At 51.9% G+C, this 24,836-nt stretch overlaps 14 protein-coding genes across 14 annotated transcripts; 6 read left to right on the top strand and 8 right to left on the bottom strand.

Annotated features, from left to right (window-relative positions):
• Positions 1–278: 278 nt before the first annotated feature.
• OGAPODRAFT_13484 (uncharacterized protein) lies at positions 279–1,529 on the top strand (the record flags this gene model as incomplete). The annotated part of the gene is made up of 1 exon (XM_018353368.1): positions 279–1,529. The coding sequence occupies one exon, from the start codon at positions 279–281 to the stop codon at positions 1,527–1,529; it is 1,251 nt and encodes a 416-aa protein (XP_018211037.1).
• Positions 1,530–2,573, bottom strand: OGAPODRAFT_49168 (uncharacterized protein; the record flags this gene model as incomplete). The annotated part of the gene is made up of 1 exon (XM_018355616.1): positions 1,530–2,573. The coding sequence occupies one exon, from the start codon at positions 2,571–2,573 to the stop codon at positions 1,530–1,532; it is 1,044 nt and encodes a 347-aa protein (XP_018211036.1).
• A 105-nt stretch (positions 2,574–2,678) lies between these two features.
• OGAPODRAFT_94496 (uncharacterized protein) lies at positions 2,679–3,749 on the bottom strand (the record flags this gene model as incomplete). The annotated part of the gene is made up of 1 exon (XM_018357547.1): positions 2,679–3,749. The coding sequence occupies one exon, from the start codon at positions 3,747–3,749 to the stop codon at positions 2,700–2,702; it is 1,050 nt and encodes a 349-aa protein (XP_018211035.1). The 3' UTR covers positions 2,679–2,699.
• Positions 3,750–3,924: 175 nt separating this feature from the next.
• OGAPODRAFT_94495 (uncharacterized protein) lies at positions 3,925–5,078 on the top strand (the record flags this gene model as incomplete). Its single annotated transcript, XM_018357546.1, has 2 exons — positions 3,925–5,011; positions 5,044–5,078. 2 exons carry the CDS (start codon positions 3,925–3,927, stop codon positions 5,076–5,078), a joined length of 1,122 nt encoding a protein of 373 aa, XP_018211034.1.
• A 55-nt stretch (positions 5,079–5,133) lies between these two features.
• On the bottom strand, positions 5,134–6,496 carry OGAPODRAFT_82822 (uncharacterized protein; the record flags this gene model as incomplete). The annotated part of the gene is made up of 1 exon (XM_018356647.1): positions 5,134–6,496. Exon 1 carries the CDS (start codon positions 6,475–6,477, stop codon positions 5,134–5,136), a length of 1,344 nt encoding a protein of 447 aa, XP_018211033.1. The 5' UTR covers positions 6,478–6,496.
• Positions 6,497–6,588: 92 nt separating this feature from the next.
• On the bottom strand, positions 6,589–8,140 carry OGAPODRAFT_76925 (uncharacterized protein; the record flags this gene model as incomplete). Its single annotated transcript, XM_018356251.1, has 1 exon — positions 6,589–8,140. Exon 1 carries the CDS (start codon positions 8,131–8,133, stop codon positions 6,589–6,591), a length of 1,545 nt encoding a protein of 514 aa, XP_018211032.1. The 5' UTR covers positions 8,134–8,140.
• Positions 8,141–8,345: 205 nt separating this feature from the next.
• Positions 8,346–9,581, top strand: OGAPODRAFT_13478 (uncharacterized protein; the record flags this gene model as incomplete). The annotated part of the gene is made up of 1 exon (XM_018353367.1): positions 8,346–9,581. The coding sequence occupies one exon, from the start codon at positions 8,346–8,348 to the stop codon at positions 9,579–9,581; it is 1,236 nt and encodes a 411-aa protein (XP_018211031.1).
• Positions 9,582–9,700: 119 nt separating this feature from the next.
• On the top strand, positions 9,701–11,290 carry OGAPODRAFT_48925 (uncharacterized protein; the record flags this gene model as incomplete). Its single annotated transcript, XM_018355609.1, has 1 exon — positions 9,701–11,290. The coding sequence occupies one exon, from the start codon at positions 9,701–9,703 to the stop codon at positions 11,288–11,290; it is 1,590 nt and encodes a 529-aa protein (XP_018211030.1).
• Positions 11,287–12,831, bottom strand: OGAPODRAFT_94492 (uncharacterized protein; the record flags this gene model as incomplete). The annotated part of the gene is made up of 1 exon (XM_018357545.1): positions 11,287–12,831. One exon carries the CDS (start codon positions 12,829–12,831, stop codon positions 11,287–11,289), a length of 1,545 nt encoding a protein of 514 aa, XP_018211029.1.
• Positions 12,832–13,070: 239 nt separating this feature from the next.
• Positions 13,071–14,349, top strand: OGAPODRAFT_16703 (uncharacterized protein). Its single transcript, XM_018354611.1, has one exon. It carries the CDS (start codon positions 13,148–13,150, stop codon positions 14,252–14,254), a length of 1,107 nt encoding a protein of 368 aa, XP_018211028.1. The 5' UTR covers positions 13,071–13,147; the 3' UTR covers positions 14,255–14,349.
• A 2,221-nt stretch (positions 14,350–16,570) lies between these two features.
• Positions 16,571–20,886, bottom strand: OGAPODRAFT_24575 (uncharacterized protein; the record flags this gene model as incomplete). The annotated part of the gene is made up of 2 exons (XM_018355277.1): positions 16,571–20,499; positions 20,853–20,886. The coding sequence occupies 2 exons, from the start codon at positions 20,884–20,886 to the stop codon at positions 16,571–16,573; spliced, it is 3,963 nt and encodes a 1,320-aa protein (XP_018211027.1).
• OGAPODRAFT_88801 (uncharacterized protein) lies at positions 20,820–22,595 on the top strand. The gene has a single exon (XM_018356916.1). The coding sequence runs from the start codon at positions 20,949–20,951 to the stop codon at positions 22,287–22,289; it is 1,341 nt and encodes a 446-aa protein (XP_018211026.1). The 5' UTR covers positions 20,820–20,948; the 3' UTR covers positions 22,290–22,595.
• Positions 21,748–22,703, bottom strand: OGAPODRAFT_101019 (uncharacterized protein; the record flags this gene model as incomplete). Its single annotated transcript, XM_018353013.1, has 1 exon — positions 21,748–22,703. One exon carries the CDS (start codon positions 22,701–22,703, stop codon positions 22,293–22,295), a length of 411 nt encoding a protein of 136 aa, XP_018211025.1. The 3' UTR covers positions 21,748–22,292.
• Positions 22,704–22,807: 104 nt separating this feature from the next.
• OGAPODRAFT_82818 (uncharacterized protein) lies at positions 22,808–24,473 on the bottom strand (the record flags this gene model as incomplete). Its single annotated transcript, XM_018356646.1, has 2 exons — positions 24,422–24,473; positions 22,808–24,355 (listed from the first exon to the last, which is right to left on the bottom strand). Exons 1-2 carry the CDS (start codon positions 24,446–24,448, stop codon positions 22,808–22,810), a joined length of 1,575 nt encoding a protein of 524 aa, XP_018211024.1. The 5' UTR covers positions 24,449–24,473.
• Positions 24,474–24,836: the final 363 nt, after the last annotated feature.

Genomic DNA, 24,836 nt, shown 5'->3' with positions numbered 1-24,836 from the left:
GGTGTGGCTTGTGAGCCAGGTCTTCGGAGACAATCTCAACAGTGTTCTTGTCTGAGTTCATACTTAAACGGTCAGTAAAACAGGCAGACATGTGTGGCATATATACAAATCGAGCACATCTGTTATTTGACTTTAGCGAAGAAAAAAGTTCACATGATAAGATAAAAAGATAAGCGCAAATCGTGGGAAAATCTCCGAGCGGAACAAATAAAAAAGTCTCCGGCCCGAAACTTGAGATGGTTATTTAAGTTGCACGTCAATAGTGGTGTTTGCAAGAAATGCCTGAAAGAAAACAGAACTTGAACGTTGGAGTCATTGGTGGCGGAATCGCTGGTCTCACAGCGGCCATCAGCCTTCGCAAATTTGGCCACGAGGTGACAATATATGAGAGATATCACTATGCAGGGGAAGTTGGTGCAAGTTTATCCTGTGCTTCCAATGGAGGAAGGCTGCTTAGGGAGCTTGGGGTGCCTTTGCTGGAGACCAAACCGGTGATTTTGAAGAAGTTGATAAAACGTCAGTTTGATAACGGTGAGATCACTGGGGTCTATGACCTCGGCGACTACGAAGAGTCTTTTGGAGTGCCTTACTACAATCTTCATAGAATCGACATCCACGACTTGCTTCTCAAGTGTGCCTTGGATGAAAATGGAGAGGGAATTCCTTGCAAGCTTCTAGTTGATCACAAAGCGCTGAACGTTGACGCAGAATCTGGAAAGATAACTTTCGAGAACGGCCACGAGGCGACGCACGATCTGATCGTTGCTGCTGACGGAATTCGATCACTCACTCGTGAACAGATTGGTAACCCGCCAGATTTCAAACCCTCGACCTCCTGTTGCTTTAGATGCTTGTTTGACACAAAGGAGGTGGTGGCCAAGGGTCTCACCGATTTTTCTAAAAACGAGGCCATTGAATATTGGTGGAGAGGGACTCCAGGATCTTCTGGAATTGACAAAATCGTCATGTCTCCCTGTAAAGGCGGCGAAGTGGTTTCCTGCTACTGTTTCTATCCAGCAGTGAAAAACGATCTTCGTATGGGTGGCTGGAATGACGAAGCTTCTGTTGAAGAGCTGTGTGGCACGTTTCCTGATCTGGACCCAAAAGTGCTGGATCTCTTCAAAATTGCTTACGATATCAAGCAATGGAGGCTGTATGTTCATCAGCCTTATGAACACTGGCAAAAGGGCAAGGTTGTGATGATGGGAGATGCCATTCACCCAATGATGCCCGACCAGTCTCTTGGTGCCGTCACGGCCATTGAAGATGCTTTTGCTATTGGTTACATCTTTAGCGACCGTTTCAAGTTTTCGGTGCCAGACGGTCTCAAGTTGTATGAAAAAGTTCGCAAACCTCGTGCTACCAGGATTCAGGCCGCTTCTTTGAGAGCGCGTGAAAATTTGAACGAGCGTATTGGGTGGTCCAGCAAGGATAATGACCGGCCTGACAAGCTGACCATTACTGAGATTTGCGGCTACGATATCAAAGCCGATATTGAAGAGCAAGCAAAACAAATGGGAATTTTATAGTTATTCAATATAGCTATACAGTTGATTCACTAGATCCAGAACCGAATCCTTAATTGGTCTAAATGTAACACCCAAAATGTCAATTGCCTTGGACGAATCTGTGGTGAAGTGTTCCGGCTCCGTGTTTTGGTAGGGGGTTCCAATAGGAACGTGCTTTGCTCTTGCAGTGCTGAGATTATCTCTCAAGTTATCACAAATTTCCTGGTTGCTAAAATCCCCAGCGGAAACCATAAATCTCTGGTTGGCCGCTTCCGGCACTACCAGCGCACGAAAATGAGCAAACGCAAGATCCCGCACATCCACATACACAGGGCCTTTCGTGGGCGGCACCGGTGTGGCTGATCCAGAAGTGGCCATTTTCCAGATGGTCAAGTTACTGAAATTCAGATTGTCCAAAGACGAAAGCAGCTCCGTGGTAGCAAGAGGGCCGTAGACCATAGGCGGGCAGAGGACAGCAATGTCAAAAGAAGGTTTCTTTTGGTTAATAAAGTCCCAGGCTGCTCTCTCTCCAACAATCTTGGATGCTCTGTACGCAACAGCTGGATCTGTGGTGTTGACTCCATCCTCGTATGTTAGTGGAGAAAAATCCTTTTCGGTCAAAACAACGTTTGGTTGCAAGCCCTTGGTGGCATCGAAAACCGCCGCGAATGACGACGTGATGACCACTCGTTTTATCGACTTGTGGGCAGCAGCAGCTTCCATCACCGCTTGTGTACCTTTTAGGGCTGGATCCAGCAGTTCCTTTGCAAAGTCCTTAACAGCATATGTGTATGGGCTTGCAAGGTGTAAAATTCCCGAACAACCCTCAGCAAGACGAACCAGTGAGTCGTAGTCGCTCACGTCCTCTATGATTCCAAAGGTAAGCGCAGGTTTATACTGCTCAAACGACTTGACTAGTTGCTCTCCTTTGGTTTTAGACCGGACAGCAGCCCTAACTTTGAATCCATTCTCAAGAAGAACCTGGATACAGTGTGCACCTATGAAGCCAGTGCCGCCAGTGGCAAGCACAACAGTGCCTTTGGGGACTACCCAATCCAACGTCATGATGTGGAAAGATATGGGAGGTAGATATCTTTTAAACCTGCGCTAGCACCTGGCGGAATTCGAGAAAGCTGCCGGTGGAATTTACAAATTATTACTGTCGGTGTGATAAGCTCTAATTCCGCATATCTAAAAAGTCAAAGTTTTGTGGGCCAAAGCCAGCTCTAGAGACGTTCTGTAGATAAAGTCCCGTGCCTGCCAGAGGTTCTTATTCATATGCTGGAATGGATGTGGCACACCTTCGTAGCATTTGTACACAACCTCCACACCGTGGTCCATGAGCTTCTTGGCGTACTCGAGGCCTTCACTCCGCAAAGGGTCCAATCCAGCAGTGAAAACAAGAGTTTTGGTCAATCCTCTGAAATTTTGAGCCAGCATCAGATCTTTGAGCCATCCGATTTCTGCCAGTTCCTTCTGTTTTTGCTCCTCGGTCAGATCCTCGAGCCATTTCCACTTGATGTCGTCAAACCACTTCAAACGTGCCCAGTTCAAAGTAGGGGCAAACTCGCACTCTTTGATCGAAAGGTATGGAGAGTCTGCTGCGGTTTTGACGTTCGAGATATCGGCAATCTGAGGCGTACCGGCACAAACCAACACCAGCTTGAGCCCAATGTCGCGGCAGAGATGATCCACAGCCAGACAAATGTGGCCGCCAGCGGAAACTCCTCCGACAGAAATGGAATTTTTATCGAACCCAAGTTCATCGGCGTGCTCATAGACGTATTTGGTGGCTTCAAAGCAGTCTTTGACACCAGTAGGAAACTTGTATTCCGGAATCAGTCTATAATCAACATCCACGACGGCAATTCTTGCTCTTGCAACGTACTCTTTCAGAATGTGGGCTTCGGTGTCGAGATCACCAACTGCGGCACCGCCTCCATGGAAATCCAGGTGAACTGGCAACTTCTCAGACTCTGAGTAGTCGTTTGGCCGGTAAATTCGCAGGGCCACCGGTTTGCCATCAAAGCTTGGAAACGTTGTATTCTCAATGTTCTTAATTTCCGGTGCAGGAGCAGTGCCATAGGAATATATTTTATTGTAATTCTTTCTCAGCAAAGGAAGATCGATAGGACGGTTAGGGGTATTGGCAACATGCTCATTGTACATCTTCTCAAACTCTGGGTCGAGCTTACCCACCATGGAAGGGTGGATAGGGTTAATTGCCTCGTGTCCGCTCATATTATCGCAGGATACTTGATTTCGGGGACTATAAATACTGGGACTATAAATATCATCACTCGCGAAATCCGCCGGCTACTTTATGTAACAATTCCGCAGCGATAAGATTTTTTTATCTCCAATGGAGCAACGGGCTTGAAAATAAAAAGACCGATTTTCCAACTCAAAGAAAATAATGTCTTGGGATCGACTGCCAATTCTCATTTCAGGAGCTGGAATTGCTGGCTTGCTCACAGCGCAAGCTCTCAAACAGCTGGGGATTCCTTATATCATCTTTGATAGGGATGAATCGGTTTCGTCTCGTGGCCAAGGATGGGGTATTACTCTGCATTGGGCTTTGAATGACTTCCTTTCACTTTTGCCGCAAGAGATACAAAAGAAGGTCTACGAATGCCAGGTGCTTGAAAACTTTCATTTGAATGACAGCGGAAACTTTGTGTATATCAACGCAGAAAGTGCAAAATCGCTGGTTCACATTCCTCCATCCAAAAGACTGCGAGTCAGAAGAGAACAGATCAGAAAGACCCTGCTAGAGGGAATTGACGTTAATTGGAGTTGCAAAACGGTAGAGGTCAGGACTACAGACACCGAAGTGACAGTTATATGTGAGAATGGCAGAACGTTCACCGGTAAACTCCTGATTGGAGCAGAAGGAAGCAACTCTATCACTAGACGGTTCACCAATCCAGATAATTACCAGCTATATGACCTTCCAGTCAGATTCTTGGGATCTACTGTTGAGCTTACCCAACAAGAGTACGATCAGGTGTCAAAGCACTTTGACAGTTTGCTATTTCAAGGAACAATACCATCCAACAACACATTCTTCTGGTTTTCTCTGCTTTCTTCGCCAGCCTACAACAGATCCAATTTCTACCAGTGTCAGGTGAACTTTTCTTGGAATTGTGCTGACAAGGCTGCCGAGAAGTTTGACACTGTCGAAGATAAGATCGCCGTTATCAAAAAAGTGTCTTCGGGCTTGAACGAGAATCTTATGTTTCTACGTGAAAAAATGGTGGCAGCCTCCGATCGATTCATGGAGATACGGCTTTCTGACTGGCCATATGCCGACTTTGACGACAAGCAGGGCAAAATCATTTTGGTTGGAGATGCGTGCCATGCCATGGTCATGTACAGGGGAGAGGCTGGAAATCATGCCATTGCAGACGTGAAGCTTTTCATCGATCTGCTGGAAAAATGTCAGAAACAGGAGATCTCGTGGCAAGAGATGATCCGTGCGTACAAGGATGACGTCAAAGCGCGTGCTGGTCCCGCTGTGCTGCTATCTCGCCAGGCCTGTTTGGATGCACACAATTGGGAAAAGCTTAAGGATTTCGAGGTGAATAAAAGCCCGCTACTGGCACTCAGAAAAAAATAACATACTTTATTTTTCAACAACAGCTTGTAGAGATGCAAGAACGCCGTTCTCTGTCCGCTCCATTCTCTCAGGAGTAACCAAAAATGGACGAGGAACTTCGAATTCGCTGGATTCGCCCTTGATATATTTGGCAACAGCCTTTGCACAAAGGAGAATCCGGGGCATTCCATGGCCACCAAACCCGGCCAGGATGAACTTCTTTTCCTCGAGCTCGCCAACATATGGCAGACCATCATCAGCATAACCCATTATACCACTCCAGACCTTGGCAACGGCTGACTTCGATTCCTGCCAGCTGTAAAAGTTCTTCTCCATGTATCCTTCAAAGTAGTCTTCTGCATTTGGAACCAGAGTGCTATCGTCCACCACGTTGTAGAAACGCTCCTTATACGGAAAAAGGTGCTCTTTGGCACCTCCCAGGATAATGGAACCGTCAGGCCTGTTGATGAGGTAATCACTGTTCTGTGGAAGGAGAAGTCCGTAGGAATTGGTCAGATGGGCTGGAGCTTTGGCCCCAGACGAAATGATGTGGCTACAAATGCCCTTGATGGGGACAATCTTGTTCTCAAAACGAGGCTCAACGGAGGCCGTGTACGCATTGGTGGCTATCACGAGAGATTTGGCAATGACATCGCCTCTTTCGGTGTGCACCAAGTACTTTCCGTTCTTTTGCTTTTCAGTGCTCAAGACAGGAGTGTTGGCCTGAATATTGAGTCCCTTGGTGGTACATATTTCCAACAATGCAACCATCAGCTTGTACGGCCACATTTGGCCCGCTGGTCCCGTCACACAAGCACGCGCGTCGGGCATTTTCGAAAGAATTTTTGCGCGGTCGCCGACATGCAGCTGGAACTCGTGTTTATTTTCAACGTATGGATTTTCCATCATGTGGTGGAAATTTGCAATTGCCCTTTGGGCGCCCTTTTCAGACGTGTACACGTCGCAGCCTCTGGTGACAATGTACTCACAGTCGAGCTTTTCTTTTTCGAGCACCTCTCTCAACTCTTTTAAATGTGCCATTTCGAAGTTCGTGATATCAGCACAGGCTTTCTGACCGTACTTCTCGGTGTGAGAGATTGACGAGCTGTAAAAGCTGGGCTTGAAATGGCCTCCATTTCTTCCAGTAGCGCCAGAACACAGAGTTCTGGCCTCGAGCAGGAGAACAGACTCTGGCCGATTTTTTCCATTCAACAAATAGTACGCTGTGGTGGCTCCAGAATAACCACCACCAATGATCAGCACATCGACTTCTGAAGGAAGGTTCTCTGTCGTCCTTGTAGAGCCAAACTCAGTCTCTGCACTCAGCCAAAACGACCGGGTGCCATTCTCAACAGGGAGATAACTTGCCATGGGAAATATTGAACGAACAAACTTGTCGGAGCAGATCTTATTTTCTCAGTTATCGCATAAACCCAATCTGGTGGGCCGATAAAAATTAATTAAAATTAAGATAGACCTATATTATAGTACAAATCGGAACTCCTTGTTTTCCGTATCTGTGAGATCCTTCATACCGTTGATGATGCCCTGCTGTCTTTCGTCTTCCGTAAGCTCGGCAACGGGCCCGTATTTCGCGTCTCTTCTACGGTTCTCCCATATCAGATACAGTCTCAGGAGCACTGCGATGAGGAAACAGGCACAGAAACAGCCCAGATTTGTAGCCAGAGCCTTGGTGTATTTTGGAGCATCCTCACTGGTAAAACAGAACGGACCGATGATGTTTCCCACGGCAAAGAAAATTAGCAGCAACATACTCATGGTGGCACGTTTGGTGTGTCCTGCATAGTTTGATCCAATGATCGAAAGAGCAAACGGCCACGTGACTGCGTACGAGTTGATCATCCAGTAAGCAAAAACACGGCCCCACTTGGCGCCGTGGTCCTCTGTGGCGTAGACGGCAGACAAACCTGCAATTGCCAGTAGCAAAGGCGCGCTCATTCCAATAGTTCTCAAATTGTGGTACTTCATGGACAAAACGGAGTAAATTAACATTTGGCCGGACGAGAAAAACGAGCTGCCCACACCGATCGCAATGGATTGGACCCTGTTATGGACGATACTTTTAAGCACCAAAGAGCCGAAGTTGGTTAGACCACCGTTTGGAATCATAGAAAAGATAATGAATGCAATCATAAGCCACGTCTTTGGGTCAACAAGACAGTCCCAAACCTGGGTGTATTTCCAGTCGTTGGTCTTGACACCCATCATGTTTTTGGAGACTCTTTTGACGGCAATAATTTTTTCCTCCTTGGACAGGAATCTTGCTTTGTCCGGTGAGTCTGGGATCAATGCAAACCACACGCAAGCGATAATGACCGAACAGAGTCCCAAAACTAAGTAAATCAGCTGCCACTCTTTTAGGAAGGAGCTATGCGCGTGGCCCAAACCGTAGGTGATAAATCCGAAAATCACGTAGAAAATACCCTGCATGGAGCCCCAGTACATGGTCCGAGACACCTGTTCTTTTCTGGTGTAGAACAAAGACGTGAATAGCACAAATCCACCTGAGACAGGGGCCTCAAACACTCCGAGGAGGAATCTGCAGACAAGAATACCGGCGTAGTTTTTGCAACCCATGTGGGCAAGCATGATGATCCCCCACGCAAAGGAGGAGAAGCAGATCACTTTACCAACTGGGAAGCGTTGCAAAAGGTAGGATGCTGGGAGCTGGGCGCCCAAGTAGCCAAAATAGAAGATCGACGAAACCCACGAGTAGTCACTTCCGGTGAGTCCAAGGTCTTCCTCGAAGGTAAACAGAACGGCCCATGCCAGTGCTGCCTTATCAACGTAGTTAATACCGTACAGAGTGCACAGCACCCACATCATGTGGACGTCGAGTTTTCTGGCTATACGGGAAGAGTCTTTAGGGTCCACTTCATCGTTGGCCCCACCTTCCTGGAACAATTCATAGGCGACGTCTTTGATGGCTTCTTCTGGCACTTGCACCTCTGTCACAGAGCCCGATTTGGTCTCGTCAATCGTCGACATTTGCGATATCGGGAACATTCTGAACGCCCATATATATATGCTCCCAGAGTCGGCTCTCCGTAAGCCTGCGGGACCAGACTTGCGAAAAATAAAAAAAATTTACTGATAGCATGCACGATACGCTCTGAAACCAGGACGGGTCCAGCCGACGGAAAAGTAGTGCCGCCCGCCGTTCTATTGTCAGTCATATAATAACATGAAAGTCTATCCACTCTGCGTTATTAGTGACCATGTCTGAGCTACCGCAACTGAACGAAAAGGAGTGTCTGGACTTCCTGTCCAACTTCATCAAGATCCATTCACAATCCAGGACACCAGGCGAGATTGATGCTGTCAATTATATGACTCGCGCCATGCAAGACATTGGCCTGAAAGCGGAGAGTTTGGAGTTCACCGACCAAACCGACGGCATGAAGAGATATAACTCTGTTGGCGTGTGGGAGGGCACAAACAAGTATGAGGGAAAGAAGCTGCTCTTCAACGGCCATGTGGACGTGAACCCTGTTACTGAGGGCTGGACGGTTGATCCCTATGAGGGCAAGGTGGATGATAACTTTATTTATGGCATTGGTGTTAGCAACATGAAATCCGGCTGTTGTGCCTACTACATGGCAGTCAAGACGCTTAAGGATGCTGGATTTCAAATATCTAAGGACCTGACGCTGACCTTTGTTGTTGGCGAGCTTCAGGGTGGTGCTGGAACCATGGCCTTGCTTTCACAAAAGGTTATTACCAAGGACTCGGCAGACTTCTTCATCAACTGCGAGCCAACCGATGTTTATGCTTTAGTGATGCACGCTGGCTCGGCTATTTTCAAGGTCAACGTTGTGGGGGACACTCGCCACATGTCCAAACGTGAGGAGGCCACAGACTCGATTCTGGCCTCTATGGATGCGATCCACCGGCTAACGGACCTCAAGTTCTCCAAAGCACGTTCCGCCACGCACGAGAGCGTCAACAGATGCCACGTCGGAACTATCAGGGGCGGTCTGGGCAGAAACTACGAGACCTGGCGGCCTCCACAAGTGGCAGACTTTGTTACTTTTACCGGGGCGGCAAGATACGCCCCAGGCCAGAACGAAGAGATAGTGCTTGAGGATCTGGAGACTGAGCTAAAGAAGACGCAGGAAAAGTATCCGAAAATGAAGTACGAGCTGAGCCTGGAAAAACGCGACTTTATGCCACCGTTTGAGGTCGACCCCAAGGCCGAGATCGTGCAACTTCTCAACCAGTGCTACAGGAAGGTGCGCGGGGTGGACCAGCCTACAGGCGCGCTCAAGCCACCCTGCTTCTACGGGAGCGATGCAGGCCATCTTTACGAGAAGCTGGGCATGGAGGGGATTGTGTGTGGTCCGGGTGGCAAGTACAACACCATGCCAGACGAAAGGGTTGACATCCCAGATTATCTTGACTGTATTCGTGTCTTTATGGAGGTTATAGTTTCTGCATGCGGCGGATATAAATAAAAAAGTCCGTCGGACGGACACGACCTAAATGCACGATAAGAGAGTCAAAAAATCAGGCAAGCCTGTGAATTCCGGATGAGAGCCTTCGGCAGAAGCGTGCCAGAAAAACTTCGCTCAACATGACCTGGGAGGAGGTTAGAGAGAAAAAGCTCGGCGAGCAACAGCGACTGCTCTGTCCGTACCAGATCGCCAATCTGCCGTCGCCGGAGGAAGTCAACGATGTGACCGGATATATCGATACTTTATTTACCGATGAGGAGAATAGGATTGTAAGTCTTACTATTGAGCAGCTGCAGAAGGAATATCTTACTCGTTCCTTGAGTGCCCACCAGGTGACATTATTGTACTGTCGCCGGGCGGCCGTTGGCCACGGGCTTGCCAATTTTATTACGGAGGTGAGATTCGAGGAGGCCTTGAAGGAAGCGGTCGAACAAGATCGTTTCCTCGAGCAGAAAAATGAATTGGTTGGTCCCCTCCACGGGATCGTTGTTTCCCTCAAAGACAACATCAACTTAAAGGGGTTTGCCACTTCGATGGGATTTGTGGGTCTGGCTGAGGAAGTGGCGACTGAGGACTCGGCTATTGTGAAGCTGCTAAAACGACTGGGTGCAATTATTATTTGCAAAACCAACACGTCCTCCGGAATGATGTACTCTGAGACGGTGAACACTCTGTGGGGACGGACTCTGAATCCTCACAACCGCCGATATCTCAACAATGGCGGGTCGTCCGGTGGCGAAGCTGCCATAGGGGCCCTCAGGGGCTCTTCGTTTGGTATTGGATCAGATATCGGAGGTTCCGTGAGACACCCTGCTGCTCTGAACGGAATATACTCGATCAAGCCATCGTTTGGAAGAATCCCCACCTATGGCACAGCGTCAGGCCAGCCGGGACAGGAGTCCATCAAGTCTGTCTACGGCGTGATGTCTTACTATCTGGAAAATGTTGAGTACGTTCTGAAAACCATTATAGCCTCAAAGCCGCACCTGGACATTGACGCAGGCTGTTTACCCCTGGAATACCGTTCTGTTGAGCTGCCACAAAAGCTGAAGATCGCCATTCTCGATAACGATGGTACCTCGACGGCCACGGCGCCGCTCGTGAACGCTATGACTAAGGTCAGTAGTGCTTTGAAGGCTGCAGGGCACGAGGTGGTTGAATGGCCAAACTACTACCTGACTGAGATAAAAGAGGCCATTTATCCCTTCTTTGGAGCAAATGGCTACCGCAGCATCCTGGAACTAATCAAGAAATCTGGCGAACCGGTGGATCCGCTGCTGTCGAAATGGTTTCCGACAGCACGTGACATGCCTGTGTCAGAGCTATGGGAGTTGCAACGCAAGCGCACCGCCCTTACACAAAAATACATGGAATTGTGGAACAAGCACGGCCTGGATGCCATCATCACGCCGGTGTCGCCATTCCCGGCATGTTTAAAGTACGGCGTGGTGACGCTTCCGTTCACGGCCATCTGGAACGGTCTTGACTACTCAGGCACAACTTTCCCGGTCGGAAAGTGTGATGTCAGCAAAGACACGCCGTATCCAAAAACAGAGTTCATCTCGGAGGTTGACAGACATGTCCATGAGACATATGCTGCCAACCTGGCCAAGTTTGACGGGGCTGCTGTGTCTCTACAGGTTATTTGTCGCCGGCTCGAGGACGAAAAGGCCATGGAGCTAACCAAATATATAGCGTCTTTAATTTAAACCAGTGGAAGCCAATAATTGGCAGCACAGATCATGTCGCGCCAGTCAACGCCGTTGGGCTCTAATCTCAATGCGCCAGCTAAATTTTCCGGCTCCTCGATGCTTGTGTCGTAGAGCACCCAGATCGACTGTACGGCGTCCTTGAGCTCTGCAACAGTGCTCAGCGGCCATTTTAGTTCCAGCGTCTGGAAGATGCCCATGATCTGCTGCCGCACGTCCTCGCCCGCAGGGGTGCAGCTCTGACAGGCTGCGAGGACAAGCAGCGTCCAGCCGGGGAAAAACACCTTCATGTTGACCTTGCTGAGGCCGATCAGCAACTCTGTAAGGTTTTTGGTGAGCAGAAGAAACTTTTTTTTAAAGTTTCTGTTGAAAGAGAGGTTGCCGATCAACAGTAGCATGCAGAAGTAGACTTTGGCCGCAACAAGGTATGCCGCTGCACACATGTCCAGTTCAGAGATGTCCTGAGCTGTTCTTTGTTTCATCTCCGAAAGCGTGGTCCATATGCCCAAATACTGCTCTACAAGAACAGACTCCTCAATGGCATTTGTTTCGCGAGCATGGTTCAACATAGCCATCTGATGGATGGTGTGGAGTAGTTTCGGCGAGCACCCAAAAAGATGGTCCACAGTGTCGCTCTCAAAGAAGGACTCAATGACCGGCCAGCGGCACGAGTCAAGCAATTGTGCCAGGACGTCTCCTTTCAATGTGCACACGAGCAGAACGTAACGCAGTGAAAAATAGCGATACACAAACGTGAGTACCTTTGAGTTGAGAATCTGCGTCGGCTGCAGCGATGAGAACACCAAAAACCCCTCCTTCATCAGGTTGACCCAGTTTTTGCTGGTGTTATTTGCGATTTCTGCTGCGCACAAAATCATGATGGTAATAATCAACTCCTCCAGGATCTCGAGGTTTGACAGGTCGCACGTGTCCAGGATCAAGTGGAGCCCATTGATAGCGTCGTCTTTGAACTGGACGTACAATGAGTAGTAGCTCTGCAAAACATCTTTATGTGGTGTTGTGCTAGTGAGCTCCTCTTTGAGTAGGTCGATGGCCGCGTAGCACAGCACAGACTGGTTCAGCGCGGTGAAGTTCTTGCACAGCGGCACGATGATGGATACAAACTCGTTGGCCGTGTCTGTGCTCCCGCAGAACGAGCGCGACTTGGACATGTTGCGGACATAGTGGTTGAAAAGGTACTCTGGCGACGTTTTCCGTGGGTCGATGCACGGCTCGGCAACGGTGGCAGTCCAGAGCTCGTTATGGACGCGGATGGGACAATTTGGAGACATTTGCAGCAGATGGTATGCCAGTCCCATGTTGGTGAAGTTGGCATTGAGAAGATGGTGGTTTGTCGGCTGTGCACCGCTGGCATGGAATCGAGCACGCAGCTGTATTTTCATCCAGTTAAGGACGACGCCGTATTTGCACTCCAGACCAAGCCGTTGGCAGTGTCCACATCTGGGTTTGGCCTCGTCGCATTTTTTCTTGCGTCGTTTGCACACCAGACACCCGGATTTACTCTTCTTGATACCCTTCATGAGGAGTCCAATGAAATTAGCTGTTATCAATTTTTTCAAAAAATGGCTTATCAGACCGCGCGGATCGAGTTTCCAGAAGTCACGAAAAAAAATTAAAAAAGTATAAAGCCGGTGATAAAGATATTTTTGGGACAAAATGTCAAGCGTGCTAATTGTAGGATGCGGTGTGTTTGGGCTCTCCGCTGCAAGAGAGCTGGCCTTGAAGGGATATTACGTGCGGGCAATTGACGTCTACGAGCCGCCCTCGCCCTGGTCTGCTGCCAATGATTTCAATAAAATCATCAGGGCAGAGTATACCGACATGATTTACTCCAAGATGGCCGTGGAGGCAATTAATTTGTGGAAAACTGACCCAGACCTTCAGGGACTATACAACGAGTGTGGCCGTGTACTGGTTACTCCCAAGGAGCACGCTGGGCGGAAGAAGTTTGAGGAGCAGGGTATCCAGAATCTGCGTGCGCTGGGCGAGGGACAGCGGGTGGAGTATTTGAGAGGAAGTAAATCTCTAGCCGAGAAACACCCGCAATTTCTGCACAACCGACTGGGCGACGAGCAAGAGTTCAAGTTCAACCCGGAGTCCGGGCTAGGCCACGCCAGCAACTCGCTCAAGGCCCTATATCGCCGGTGTCGGGAGCTGGGCGTGGAGTTCACGTTTGGAGCGGAGGGTTATTTTTCTGGGCTTCAAGAGCAGCACGGCAAGACGTATGTGAAAACAGCTGCCGGAACGTTGTACACGGCCGACCAGATTTTGATCTGCTGCGGAGCCAACACCGGCACGGCCGTCGACCTGAACGGACAGCAGTCGGCCACCAGTCTGTACGTTGCGCACATCCAGCTGACGCCCGAGGAATATGCCAAATACAAGGAGATTCCGATCATTTTCGACTCCGACATGGGCTACTTCTTCCCCCCAGACCCGGAGACACGGATCATCAAGGTGGCCCTGCCAGGAGCCGGGGCGTCGCATCTGGTGGCCAATCCGCACGACAAGGACAAGAAACTGTCTCTACCGCGGTACAAGAACGAAAATCCGCGAGACACGATGCCAAAACACTGCTACGGCGAGCTCAAGGCGCTGCTCAACAAGTATTGTCCGGAGCTGGCATACCACGAGCCGTTCAACGCAAAGGCGTGCTGGGTGGGCGACACGGGGGACTCGCACTTTATTATTGACCGCGTGCCGGGTCATAATAATACGTTCGTTGCTACAGGCGACTCGGGCCACGGGTACAAGTTTTTGCCAAACATCGGGAAGTATATTGTTGCGCGGATGGAGAACACGTTAGAGCCAGAGTATGCGGAGAGCTGGAAATGGCGCACTGGGACGTCGTTCGATCCGCTCGCGATGGACTGGCGTGTTGCGAAGGAGTTTCCGGACTTTGGAGATATCGACTGGTGGGTGGAGCCAAAGATGAAGTTATAGCGGAATTATTTATGTAGAGAGCGGTTAGAATCTAGTTTTTCCCAGAACTCGTCTTCGTCGCTGATGTTCCAGTGGTTTTCTGTGTTGGAGCTAAAGATGTCCATCAGATTCCGCAGCTCGAGGTCGCCCGACTCGAACGTTTGCGAGTAGAAACTGGCCGGCGTGGCCGGCATTTCTGGCGAGCCCGCTGCGGTGCGGAAAATGCCTTCCTCGAGCAGTCTGTCAAACAGGATGCGGAAGCTGGCGGCCTTTTTTGTGCGCTCGGCAAACAGCGAGAGCAGGACCGAGCAGTGACGCAGATAGTTGTGGAATTTCCACATTTGCGAGGTGACAAGCAGCTCGTGGTCAAGGTTGAGAATCGAGTACGCGAGAATAATGCCGACAAGGAAAACAGAGTGCAAACTAAACATGCCGTAGCCAAATGCCGGGTCCTTCGTGATGGCCATATACGCCTTGCACACACCGCCTGCTGCCTCAGAAATCTCAACCAAAAGCGCATGGAAGCTCTTGTGGTCCGTGTCGACGCTGTGCATGATTCTGGTGAGACACAGAAACATTTTCGACCGGTGGTAGCAAAGGGTCAGGTACTCGAACGGGATTTCACGACGCAGGCCGTCGAGGAATTCCGACTCCGTCGGGAGCTGGGCGCGCCAGTTCTCGAGCTCTGTCTCGATTTTCTGGTAGCGTGCGTTGAATTGCGGCTCGATATGCGGCGCGGTGTCGATCATCGACGCTGCGAGCGGCACGGCGATCGACTGCTCCAGGTTCCCGATGCGCAGCTCCAGCTCACGGACGCGGCACATCTGGATGAGATAGTATGTGCGGGAGATTTTTTGCGGATACGTGATGCGGTGGTCGTGCTGCTGGTATTGCAGCCGCTGCTGCTCGATCTGCAGTTTGTACAGGTCCTTGGCGTCGATTTCGGCTAGCGAGTCGATGTTGAGCGGGTACGGCACATCTATCTCGTCCTCGGAGATTGACGCAGGGCGGCCCAGCGTCATGCATAGCACCTTCTCGAACGTGTAGACGGACCAGAAAATGCGCTTTTTTGTTTCGTACTCCTTTGCTGTCTCGACGGCCGGGATGTTGAAGCGATGTAGCCCAGTCTGGGTGATTTTACGGATCGCTAGCCCCGACAGCTCCCAGATGTTCATTGTGAACTTGACGTTGTGGTCGTACGAGACCAGCAAGTACAGGGAGATGTACATGATGAGACGGATCTGGTCTAGAGAGTTGAGTGCTGACTCTATGCTGGAGAGTAGGTCCATGGCGCGGTCGAAATAGACCTTCGGGTTGAGGAAATTCATCTGTTTCGACATCATCACCAGACGGCAGCCCGTGCCGAGAATCAAGCTTGCGATGGCGTCCTGGTGCGCTCGGCTGGTGAATTTGGGACAAAGTGAATCGGACCCGCCGAAATGCACCGCAAACAGCTGCTCCAGCTCCTCCGGCTCGTAGAAAAAATACCGCTGGCCCATGAGCCGGTTGAAGTACTGCACAAACATCGTTTCGAGCTCTTCCGTGGGGGCTACCGGCACCGTGCTGCTGGCACGGCTGTCCAGAATGCGCATAATTTTGGCGTGGTCGGGCGGCGGTTTGGTGAACGAGTGGGAGTCTTTCATCTCCCTGTACAGTTTCGAGAGAATCCAATTCTTGATCGAGTTCACTTTGGACACAATGGCTGTGCTGCCAGCGTACGTCTCGTCCTGGGTGTCATGTAAAAGCAGTCGAATCGACTTGTAGAAGTCGCTCGAGCACTTCTCGGCGCGCGCCTTGTGTGGCCGCAAAGCTGCAAGCTCCTCTTGCAACATCGAAAATTGTTTTTTCAGGGCCAGAATCCGGTTTTGAAGGGCTTCTGCAAGCACCTCGTTCTCGTCCGCGTGAGCGAATTCTGCGTTCGGGCTGTGTTTTGTTGAGTTAGGTGGGGAGGTGGGTTGTGGCTCGCATGTGCTACCGGAGTCTACCACGAGAGCCTCTGTTGGAACCTGCTCATCAACTGCGTCCTCCTTCTCCCTGTTTTTTCTTATTTGCGTCCTGAGTGCGCGTGAGTACGAGCACCGGGCGTCGGCCAGTTTGCAGTTTTCGCATGGTTCTAGTCCCTCGCACCGCTTCTTCCGTCTCTTGCACCGGTCGCAGGCGACAGACACCCGTGTCCGCTTGGTGCGTCCCAGCGTCCGTCTGCTATCGCGGCCCGCGCTCTTCTCCGGCTCTTCTCCTTTCTCAAACAGCGTTTGCACGAATACAAACTTGTTTCCCCGAGATACCATGATAAATAATAAATTTCCTAATTTGACGAATTCTTATTCAGCTATATATTTACTGCGACGTATTGCCCAGCTCCGTTCTGAGAGCGAGCGAACCGCCTGCAATGGGCAAAAATGCCGTGTGCTGTTGGTCTGGGCGTCTGTAGCGGCCAGTTTCAGGTGCTTTGGTAGGCGCCCCGTAGCCACCGCCGCCAGGCGTCAGAATACTTACAAACTCTCCCTTGTGGAGCTGGAACTGCGCAAACGCCGGCATATGGATCCATCTCATGCGGCCACCTTGAATTTTGCCCAGCAAATTCTTGCCGCTGGCAGCTGGGAGCCCACCATGGACGCCGTACGGCCCACTGTTGCGCCGCTGTGTACGTAGAGTGCACGACAGGTCTGTCGTAAACTCAATTGTCCGCACCAGCCCGTCGCCGCCCCGCCACCGGCCCTCGCCTCCAGAATCCTTGCGGATACTGAATTCATGTAAAATTACTGGGTACCGCTTCTCAAAAATCTCTGGGTCTGTGATCTTTGTGTTGGTCATGTGACAGTGCACGCCGGACCAGCCGTCGGCCCCCTCGCAAGCGCCGGAGCCACCGCCAATCGTCTCGACCATGGCGAATCCGGGCCTGATCTCGCCTGTGACTGGGTCCTTGCCGCCTTTGCCAAAGCCGATGGTGTTGTTCGAGCCTGTAGAGGCCGCACACAGCCCGAAGGCTTTGAGCAGACAGTCGTTGAGCCGCTGCGACGTGGTGGAATTCGCCGCCGCGACTGCCGCAAACTCAGACGGGTTCAAGATGCTTCCTGGCGGGATGTACATCTGCACGGGCTCGAGACACCCCTCGTTGAGCGGGATGTCCTGCTCCAGCATCAGCCGCAGCGAATAGATGATGCACGCGTGCGTAATGGCAATCGGCGCGTTGCAGGGGCCGTACGCCTCCTCGGATGTGCCTGTGAAGTCGTAGAACGCCTCGCCCTTTTTCTCGTCGATGTCGATCACCACATTGATCACCGACCCGTCGTCCATGGTTTCCGTGGCACGCAATGGGAGCTGGTCGCGCATTTTGGCGGCCGTGCGTTTGAAGAAGTTACGCACCGCAGTGGCTGCCGTTTTGCGCACGTTTGTCATGTAAAACAGAACAACTTCCGTTCCGTACTCCTTGAACAGGTCTTCGAGCAAGTGCACTCCGCGCTGGTTTGCGGCGATTTGCGCCTTGAGGTCGGAGAGATTGTCCTTGACGTTTCTGGAGCCTGAGCAGCCGGGATATTTTGCTGGGTCCTCAACGAAATGCTTTTGGACACCATCGTAGTCGAACTTGGCATTCTCAACGAGCTTCCAGTGCAGGAACTGCGCTCCTTCCTGATAAAGCTCGGTAGCGTCTGCGGCGCAGGAACCGGGAGCAGAGCCGCCAATTTCGGCGTGGTGAGCCCGCGACGCCGTGAAAAACCGAATCTCGCCGTCAATAAACACAGGCGAGATCAGCGTGATGTCTGGCAGATGGGTCCCCCCAGCTAGCGGGTGGTTAGACGCCAGAACGTCGCCGGGACGGATATTACTGCCCCAGTATTTTTTTGCATACCGTATGCAGTGAGACATGGACCCCAGATGGACTGGCACGTGTGGGGCATTGGCCGTGAGGTTACCGTCGGCGTCAAACAGCGCGCACGAAAAGTCCATGCGCTCCTTGATATTCGCCGAAACGGAGATTTTCTGCAGTGTCGTGCCCATGTCCTCGGCAATGGCCATAAACCGGTTTTGAAACACAGCCAGCAGAATCGGGTCGACCGTGAGCGTCTGTGTGAGAGCCGGAGCGACGTCCTTGTCATCAATATCAATGATTATGTGTTTTTCCAGGTTTAATGCCCGGGAGCAGGGATTGACGCATATGGTTTGGGTCGAGTCGAGCAAAATAGCTGGGCCCTGAACGGTGTGGCCAACGGCAAGATCCGAGATGCGGAAGACACGGGTCTCATGGCACACACCGGCCCCATTTTCGCTGAAATAGACAGGCGCAGTGGTGAGCACGAGATTGGTGGGGGCAGGCCTTAATTCGACACCGGCCCGATCGAACGGCGATTTTTGCGGGATCTTGGATGTAGACCCCGTCACACGCACACGGATGTCGTGGACGACAACGGCCTTGGAGGAGTCCACAAACGAAAACTCGCGCTCGTGGCGTTCGACAAACGCCGCCAGAAAGTCTTTGTCTGATTCGGCAATCATAAGCTTGGTGTCGGAACCACGGTAGCCGAGGTTAAAGTAGAACTGGCTCTGGACAGTATTTCTGTCGACCCCTTGGAGCAGCAGCTTTTTCAGCAGCTCATCTTTAATTTCGCCGCATCTTGCCAGCAGCTTTTCCCGCACGGCTTCAGAATACACCGCATCGCACGGCTCAAGTTTCTCCTTGACAACGTCAGCCATACCGATGCCGTATGCAGACAGCACAGATGAGTACTTGTGGACAATGACGCGGCGCATGTTGAGGATGGTGGCCACGTCAACACAGTTCTGGCCGCCGGCGCCACCGAACGACGCCAAGTTATGCTTGGCAACGTTATGGCCGCGCGACTCGGTCAGCGCGCGGATAGGCTTTGCCATGTTGTGGTTGGCCACCTCGAGGAACCCGAGCGCAACCTCATGCGGCGTCTTTTCGGCGCCGCGGTTTTCTGCATTGATCGTGCGTGCCAATTGTGTAAACTTCTCGTGCACCACGGCGTAATCAAGCGGCTGGTCCTCGTTGGGGCCGAAGATGTGCGGGAAGAACTCGGGCAAAATCCGCCCCACATACAGATTTGCGTCCGTGATGGTCAGCGGGCCGCCCTTGCGGTAGCACGCCGGACCAGGATGCGACGACGCAGATTCGGGCCCCACTTTGAACACGCCGTTCACATATTCCAAGATCGAGCCGCCGCCGGCCGCAACCGTGTTGATGTCCAGCTGTGGCGCAGCGACATGGATACCGGCGGTGATCGAGTGAAACACGTACTCGTAGCTACCGTCGTAACGCGACACATCAGTCGATGTACCGCCCATGTCGAATCCGACGATCGGTGTGCCCTCTGCTGGGTCGTAGCAAGTCTGTGCCTCACCCACAACACCGCCAGCCGGGCCGGACAAAAGTGCCCGCAGCCCGCTAAACTCGTCGTAAGGCACCAAACCGCCGTCACTTTGCATGAACTCAATCCGCGTGGTCTTTTCGAAGCCAGGCTTAAAGCCCTGCAAAAAAGACGAAATGTATTCGCGGATGATTGGCGTCAGGTACGCCTCGACGATAACAGACTGGGCGCGCGGGATGGCCTTGATCATCGGCATAAGTTCGTGGGATGCAGCCACAAACTCAAAGCCCATTTCCAGCGCCAGCCGTTTCAATTGCACCTCGTGCTCCGTAAAATCGTAGCCGTGCACCAGGCAAATTCCAAGCGACCGCACGCCGCTTTCTTTCAAAGGCAGCAGTTTTTGCCGCGCATCCTCCAAATCCAGCTCCTGTAGGATTTGGTAGGTCTGTCCGGTGACACCTTTAGTATATGCCGAGTCTTTGCCGACAAGGGAGTCGAAACTCACCTGGTCCGGGTCCTCCTCGTAATCTGGCGCGGTCACGCGCTCCTTGATCTCCACAACGGCCTCGTACAAAACTTCCGGCTTTCGGATACGCATGGCAAAGAGATCAGGCCGCGTTTGGTCCCCGATCCGCAGAATATCCTTGAAACCTGCGGTGGTGAGCAACGCGCAGCGCGCGCCCTTGCGCTCCAAAAGAGCATTGGTGGCCACAGTGGTGCCCAATCTGATACTGCTGATGCAGCTTGTGTCGAGCGGCGAGTTTTTCGGGATGCTGCAGCCCTGGACGTGCTCGAGAACACGCCGGATGGCCTCAACGTTGGCATCTTTATAGTTATCAGGATCCACAGAGAGCAGCTTGAAAACGTGATCGGCGCGGCCTGGAATGACCGCAATCACGTCGGTGAATGTTCCTCCTCTATCGATGGCAACCTTGACGTCTGAAAGCATTGTAGAGCAGTCTTGGGGTCTAGTGGTTTATATAGGAGGGTTCTTGTCGGGCCAAAGGTTGAAAACAGACTATCGGCGTCGGAAGTGTGTCGGAAGCCGTTTGTGGAAATATTTTTTTATCATCGGATCCACAGCCCGTCTTATCGGGACTGATAATGCATCGGTCTGTGCGCTGATAAAAACTGCTGGACTATAAATTTACTAAATTTTGTTGGTTCCCTGCAACATGGAACGCTCCAACAAACACCTCAAGGAGGTCAACGCCACCGGTGCAAAAATCGCCTCGGTTCTGCCTGACGACCCCAGACCTTGGTGGAAAAGACCCAACCTGCTCAAATTGTACCTGTTGCTGTGCAACTTTGTGCTCTTTGCGTCATCTATCGGTTATGACTCCGCCATAACCAACTCTATCCAAGCCATCCCGGACTGGCTCAAATTTATGAACGAGCCGTCCGGCACATGGCTTGGCTTCATCTCAGCGTCGCCCTTCGTGGGCACCTGCGGCACCATCTTTTTCATTCCGTACATCTGCGATCGCTTTGGCCGCAAAGTCGTCATCTACATGACTGTGCTGTGCATCTGGATCGGCTCCATTGTTGGCGCGTTGGCCCGCAATCCAGCCTCCTACATTGTGTCGCGGATCTTTATGGGGCTCTCGTTCTCGTGCAACTACGCCGCGTCGGTGTGGATCTCCGAGATTGCGTACCCCACGTCGCGCGGCCGGTTTTCCGCCGCTTACCACGCTATTTATTACTTTGGCTCTGTGCTCTGCGGCTGGGTCGTCTTTGGAACGCAGTACATCTCTGGCAACGTGTCATGGCGTATTCCGCTGGCATTGCAGGCCGCCATCCCCACATTGTTGCTGCCAGCCTTGATTTACGCACCTGAATCGCCCAGATGGCTGGTTTCCGTGGGGGAAACCGAAAAAGCACGCCAAGTGCTACTCAAGTTCCATGCCAACTACGAGGACGCATATCTGCCGCTAGTCGAGCTCGAGATGCAGGAGATCATCGCCGGTATCGAGGCGCTGCGCATCAACAACATCTCATCGTGGCGGTCGCTCATTGCAACCCCGGGCAACCGCAAACGGCTCTTTATCTCATGCTTCCTGGGCGTGGCCTTTGCGTGGAACGGCCAGGGCATAGTCACGTGGTACCTGAGCTCGGTTTTCGTTGCTGTCGGTATCACCGCCACGTGGAAAAAAACGCTGCTCAACGCGTGCATCCAGCTCTTCAACCTGCTCGTGGCCATCACTGGCGCCATTCTTGTCGATCACGTCGGCCGCAGACGGCTATTTTTGATCTCCATTGTCGGCCTGTTTTTCTCCTTCATTGGACTCACCACCATCACCGCCGTGTACACTCAGCTGCACAGAAATATCGGCCAGGCGATCATTGTGTTTGTGTTCCTGGTGTACGCGTTCCAGGCCATTGCGTTTGCGCCGATGATCACGTCGTACCCGTCCGAATTGTGGCCGCAGGCGACGCGGTCAAAAGGCCTGTTCACAGCGATGTTTTTCCTGAACGGAGCCACCTTCTTCAACATATTTGTGAACCCGATCGCGCTCGAAGCCATTGGCTGGCGCTACTACTGCGTGTATCTGGGCGTCCAGGTGATCATCTTTGTGGTTATTTATCTCACCTTCCCGGAAACAAAGGGTTACTCGCTCGAGGAGATTGCACTGATTTTCGACAAGGACCAGGCCACGCAGGCGGGGCTGGAGGCCGACCTCGAGGAGAAGCAGAGCGCAAGAGTCAGTGTCAAGGAACTATCTATTTGAATACTATTTGCCCAAATCGGCGGGGCCAAAACTCTGCGGCAGGATTTCGTTCATGGTCAGTTTTTCCACTTTCGATCCGTCCTTGTTGTACATGTAGATCGGCACGTTCAGTGCCGAAAACTCGCGCAGAAACTGCCGGCAGATCCCACACGGCGAGATGCAGGTATCGAGGTCGCCCGAGATGGCCACGGCCTCGAACCGGGTCCGACCCTGTGTCACAGCAGCCACGGCGGCCGTGCGCTCTGCACAGATCGCGCCCCCGTACGAAGCATTTTCGACGTTAGCGCCGTCGAAAAACTCGCCGTTCGCGAGCAAACAGCACCCCACATGAAAGTTAGAGTACGGACAGTACGCCTTTGCCCGATTGGCAAGCGCTCTTTCCTTGAGCGTCTGCAATTGCGACTCCGAAATCATGAAAATGAAAAAAATATTTCTGAAATTAATTTTATTATATAATTTATTCCGAAATTTAGTTTTATCGATTATTTATTATCAATAGTTTTATCAATTATTCACTATCAAATATCCTTCACCGGCTGGACCACCTCGTTCATCTCGTTTTTCTCGTTGCCGCCCTCCTCGTCTCTGCACAAATCGCCGATATTTGGCCGAGGACCCGTGAAAAACGTGTGTCCGTACGCAAACCAGTACAGCACCACCAGCAGCATCGCTCCCCAGTACACCACCGAGGTCCAATTCATGAGGTCCGTGGTGTTGTTCTTGCCGCGGAACTGCGGGAAACACAGCACTGGCAGCATCAGCAGGATAAACAAACACCCAACAGTGCCCGTCACGTAGCTGAATCGGCCCAGGTTCCAAGGGCCCGGTTTGAAGGTGTTTCTGGCGTATGTGATTCTGAGGAAAATCGGCACTGTGAACGAAACAAACGCACCAGTTGCGCCGAATGAGAACACCGCGTTGATCGCCTCGCCCTTGAACATCAGACACAGCAGACACTCGCCCACAAACCAATTGAACCACACCGCGTTCACCGGCGTCCTGGTGTACGGGTTAACGCGGCACCACACGCGCGACAGCGGGATGCATCCGTCTCTGGAGTACGAGTACAGCACACGTGACGCCGCCAGCATGCTGGAGAAGTCCATGATGTACGACAGAACGATTGCAAGGGCGGCCATCGCGATGGTTCTGTCTTTTGTGAGGACCTGGCTCAGGAACGACACAAACGGTTGTCCCAGCTCTCCTTCCACGGCCGCCGTCACGTCGACGATCGTGTACGCCATGCCAAGCTGGAACGCGAAGCCGAGCACGGCGCCCAGTGACGCGGTCAGCACGATCGCGTTTGGCGTCACGATCTCGGCGTTGGTCGATTCTTCTGCGAGGTGGAACGGAGCGTCAAAGCCAGACATGATCCAAATAGCAGCCATGAAGCTCATGAGAACGGCCATTCCGTCGGGCCAGTCGGTCATGTTGGTGATGCCCCACGCCTCGGCGTTCGAGTTGAACTTCGGAAGGCCCTGTTCAGCCCTCGTATTGCCGCCTAAGAAAACCACCCAGCAGATGAAGAGAAACGAGATATTAAGCAGAGACGTGAACCGTGTGATGTACGAGATCCACTTGACGGGCATCGAGGCGATGCAGGCGCAGCTGACGGTGATGGACGTGGCGAGCAGGAACGCGTGCCACTTGTGGTACTCGTAGCTGGGGTCTGTCATCTGCTTGAGAGCCAAAATCATGGCTGCCGTGGAGGACCCCACGGAAGGCCCCCCCGTAATTTGGGTGAGGTAGTTGGACCAGCCCACGAACCAGGACAGAAAGGCCTTGTATTTGGGCGGCGCGAGCATTGCGGTGGCATAGTACAGCCCGCCCGACGTCGGGAACGCCGAGGCGATCTCCGCCATCGACAGCGCAACACACATGATGCCCGCCATGGCCACAAGGTACACCCATGTAATGCCTGCCGTCCCCGTGTATGCCATCGAGTACCACAGCGTGCCTGCCACAGACGGCAGCAGTCCCAGCGTCGAGAACGCAACGGCAAACGTCGTCAGCATGGAAAGACCTCTCTTGAGCTCCTGTTTATACCCCAGAGCAAGAATAACTGCCTCGTCGTGGTCAACAGCATGGTCCAGGTGGATTTTCGAGTGCGAAATCACCGACTGGACCCGCACCTCGTCAACAGATAGATCCAAAGACATAGGGTGAAAAGAAGTATTGACAGGCCTAAAGATTTTTCGTATATAAGCCGCACCGTTCTCGCACGGCAGTCTGATAAGGATTCAGCAATGCACAGCGCGGCACTCCAGCAGATCGGTATCTGCAAAAACGCTTCTGATCCGCGCCCTGCGTGGCCGGCGGTCTCCTGCGGGCTGCCAAATTTGGCGACGCTCGGCCTCTTGGCACAGATCTGAGCGGCTCGGCCGTGGCAGTTGCCGAACCACAGGGGAAAAAAAAAGAATTACATAATCGCTGACTAACACTTTTTTTGTTTTTCTCTCCCGGCCTCCTCGGCAGACTGCCCTATTTACGTTTCCTGTTTGAGCCGGCAAATTCCCCAATTAGGGTGAGGCAATTTCTGCGAGCCAT

The sequence above is a fragment of the Ogataea polymorpha genome (assembly GCF_001664045.1).
Source record: "Ogataea polymorpha strain NCYC 495 leu1.1 chromosome Unknown OGAPOscaffold_4, whole genome shotgun sequence".
Classification (NCBI taxonomy): Eukaryota; Fungi; Ascomycota; class Pichiomycetes; order Pichiales; family Pichiaceae; genus Ogataea; species Ogataea polymorpha.
Note: the sequence above shows the minus strand (reverse complement) of the source record. Positions and strands in the feature narration are given on the sequence as shown.

Bases quoted from the DNA above. Each gene is read 5' to 3' on its own strand.
- OGAPODRAFT_16703 (XM_018354611.1), top strand. From the start codon at position 13,148: ATGGCCGTGGAGGCAATTAATTTGTGGAAAACTGACCCAGACCTTCAG.
- OGAPODRAFT_88801 (XM_018356916.1), top strand. From the start codon at position 20,949: ATGAACGAGCCGTCCGGCACATGGCTTGGCTTCATCTCAGCGTCGCCC.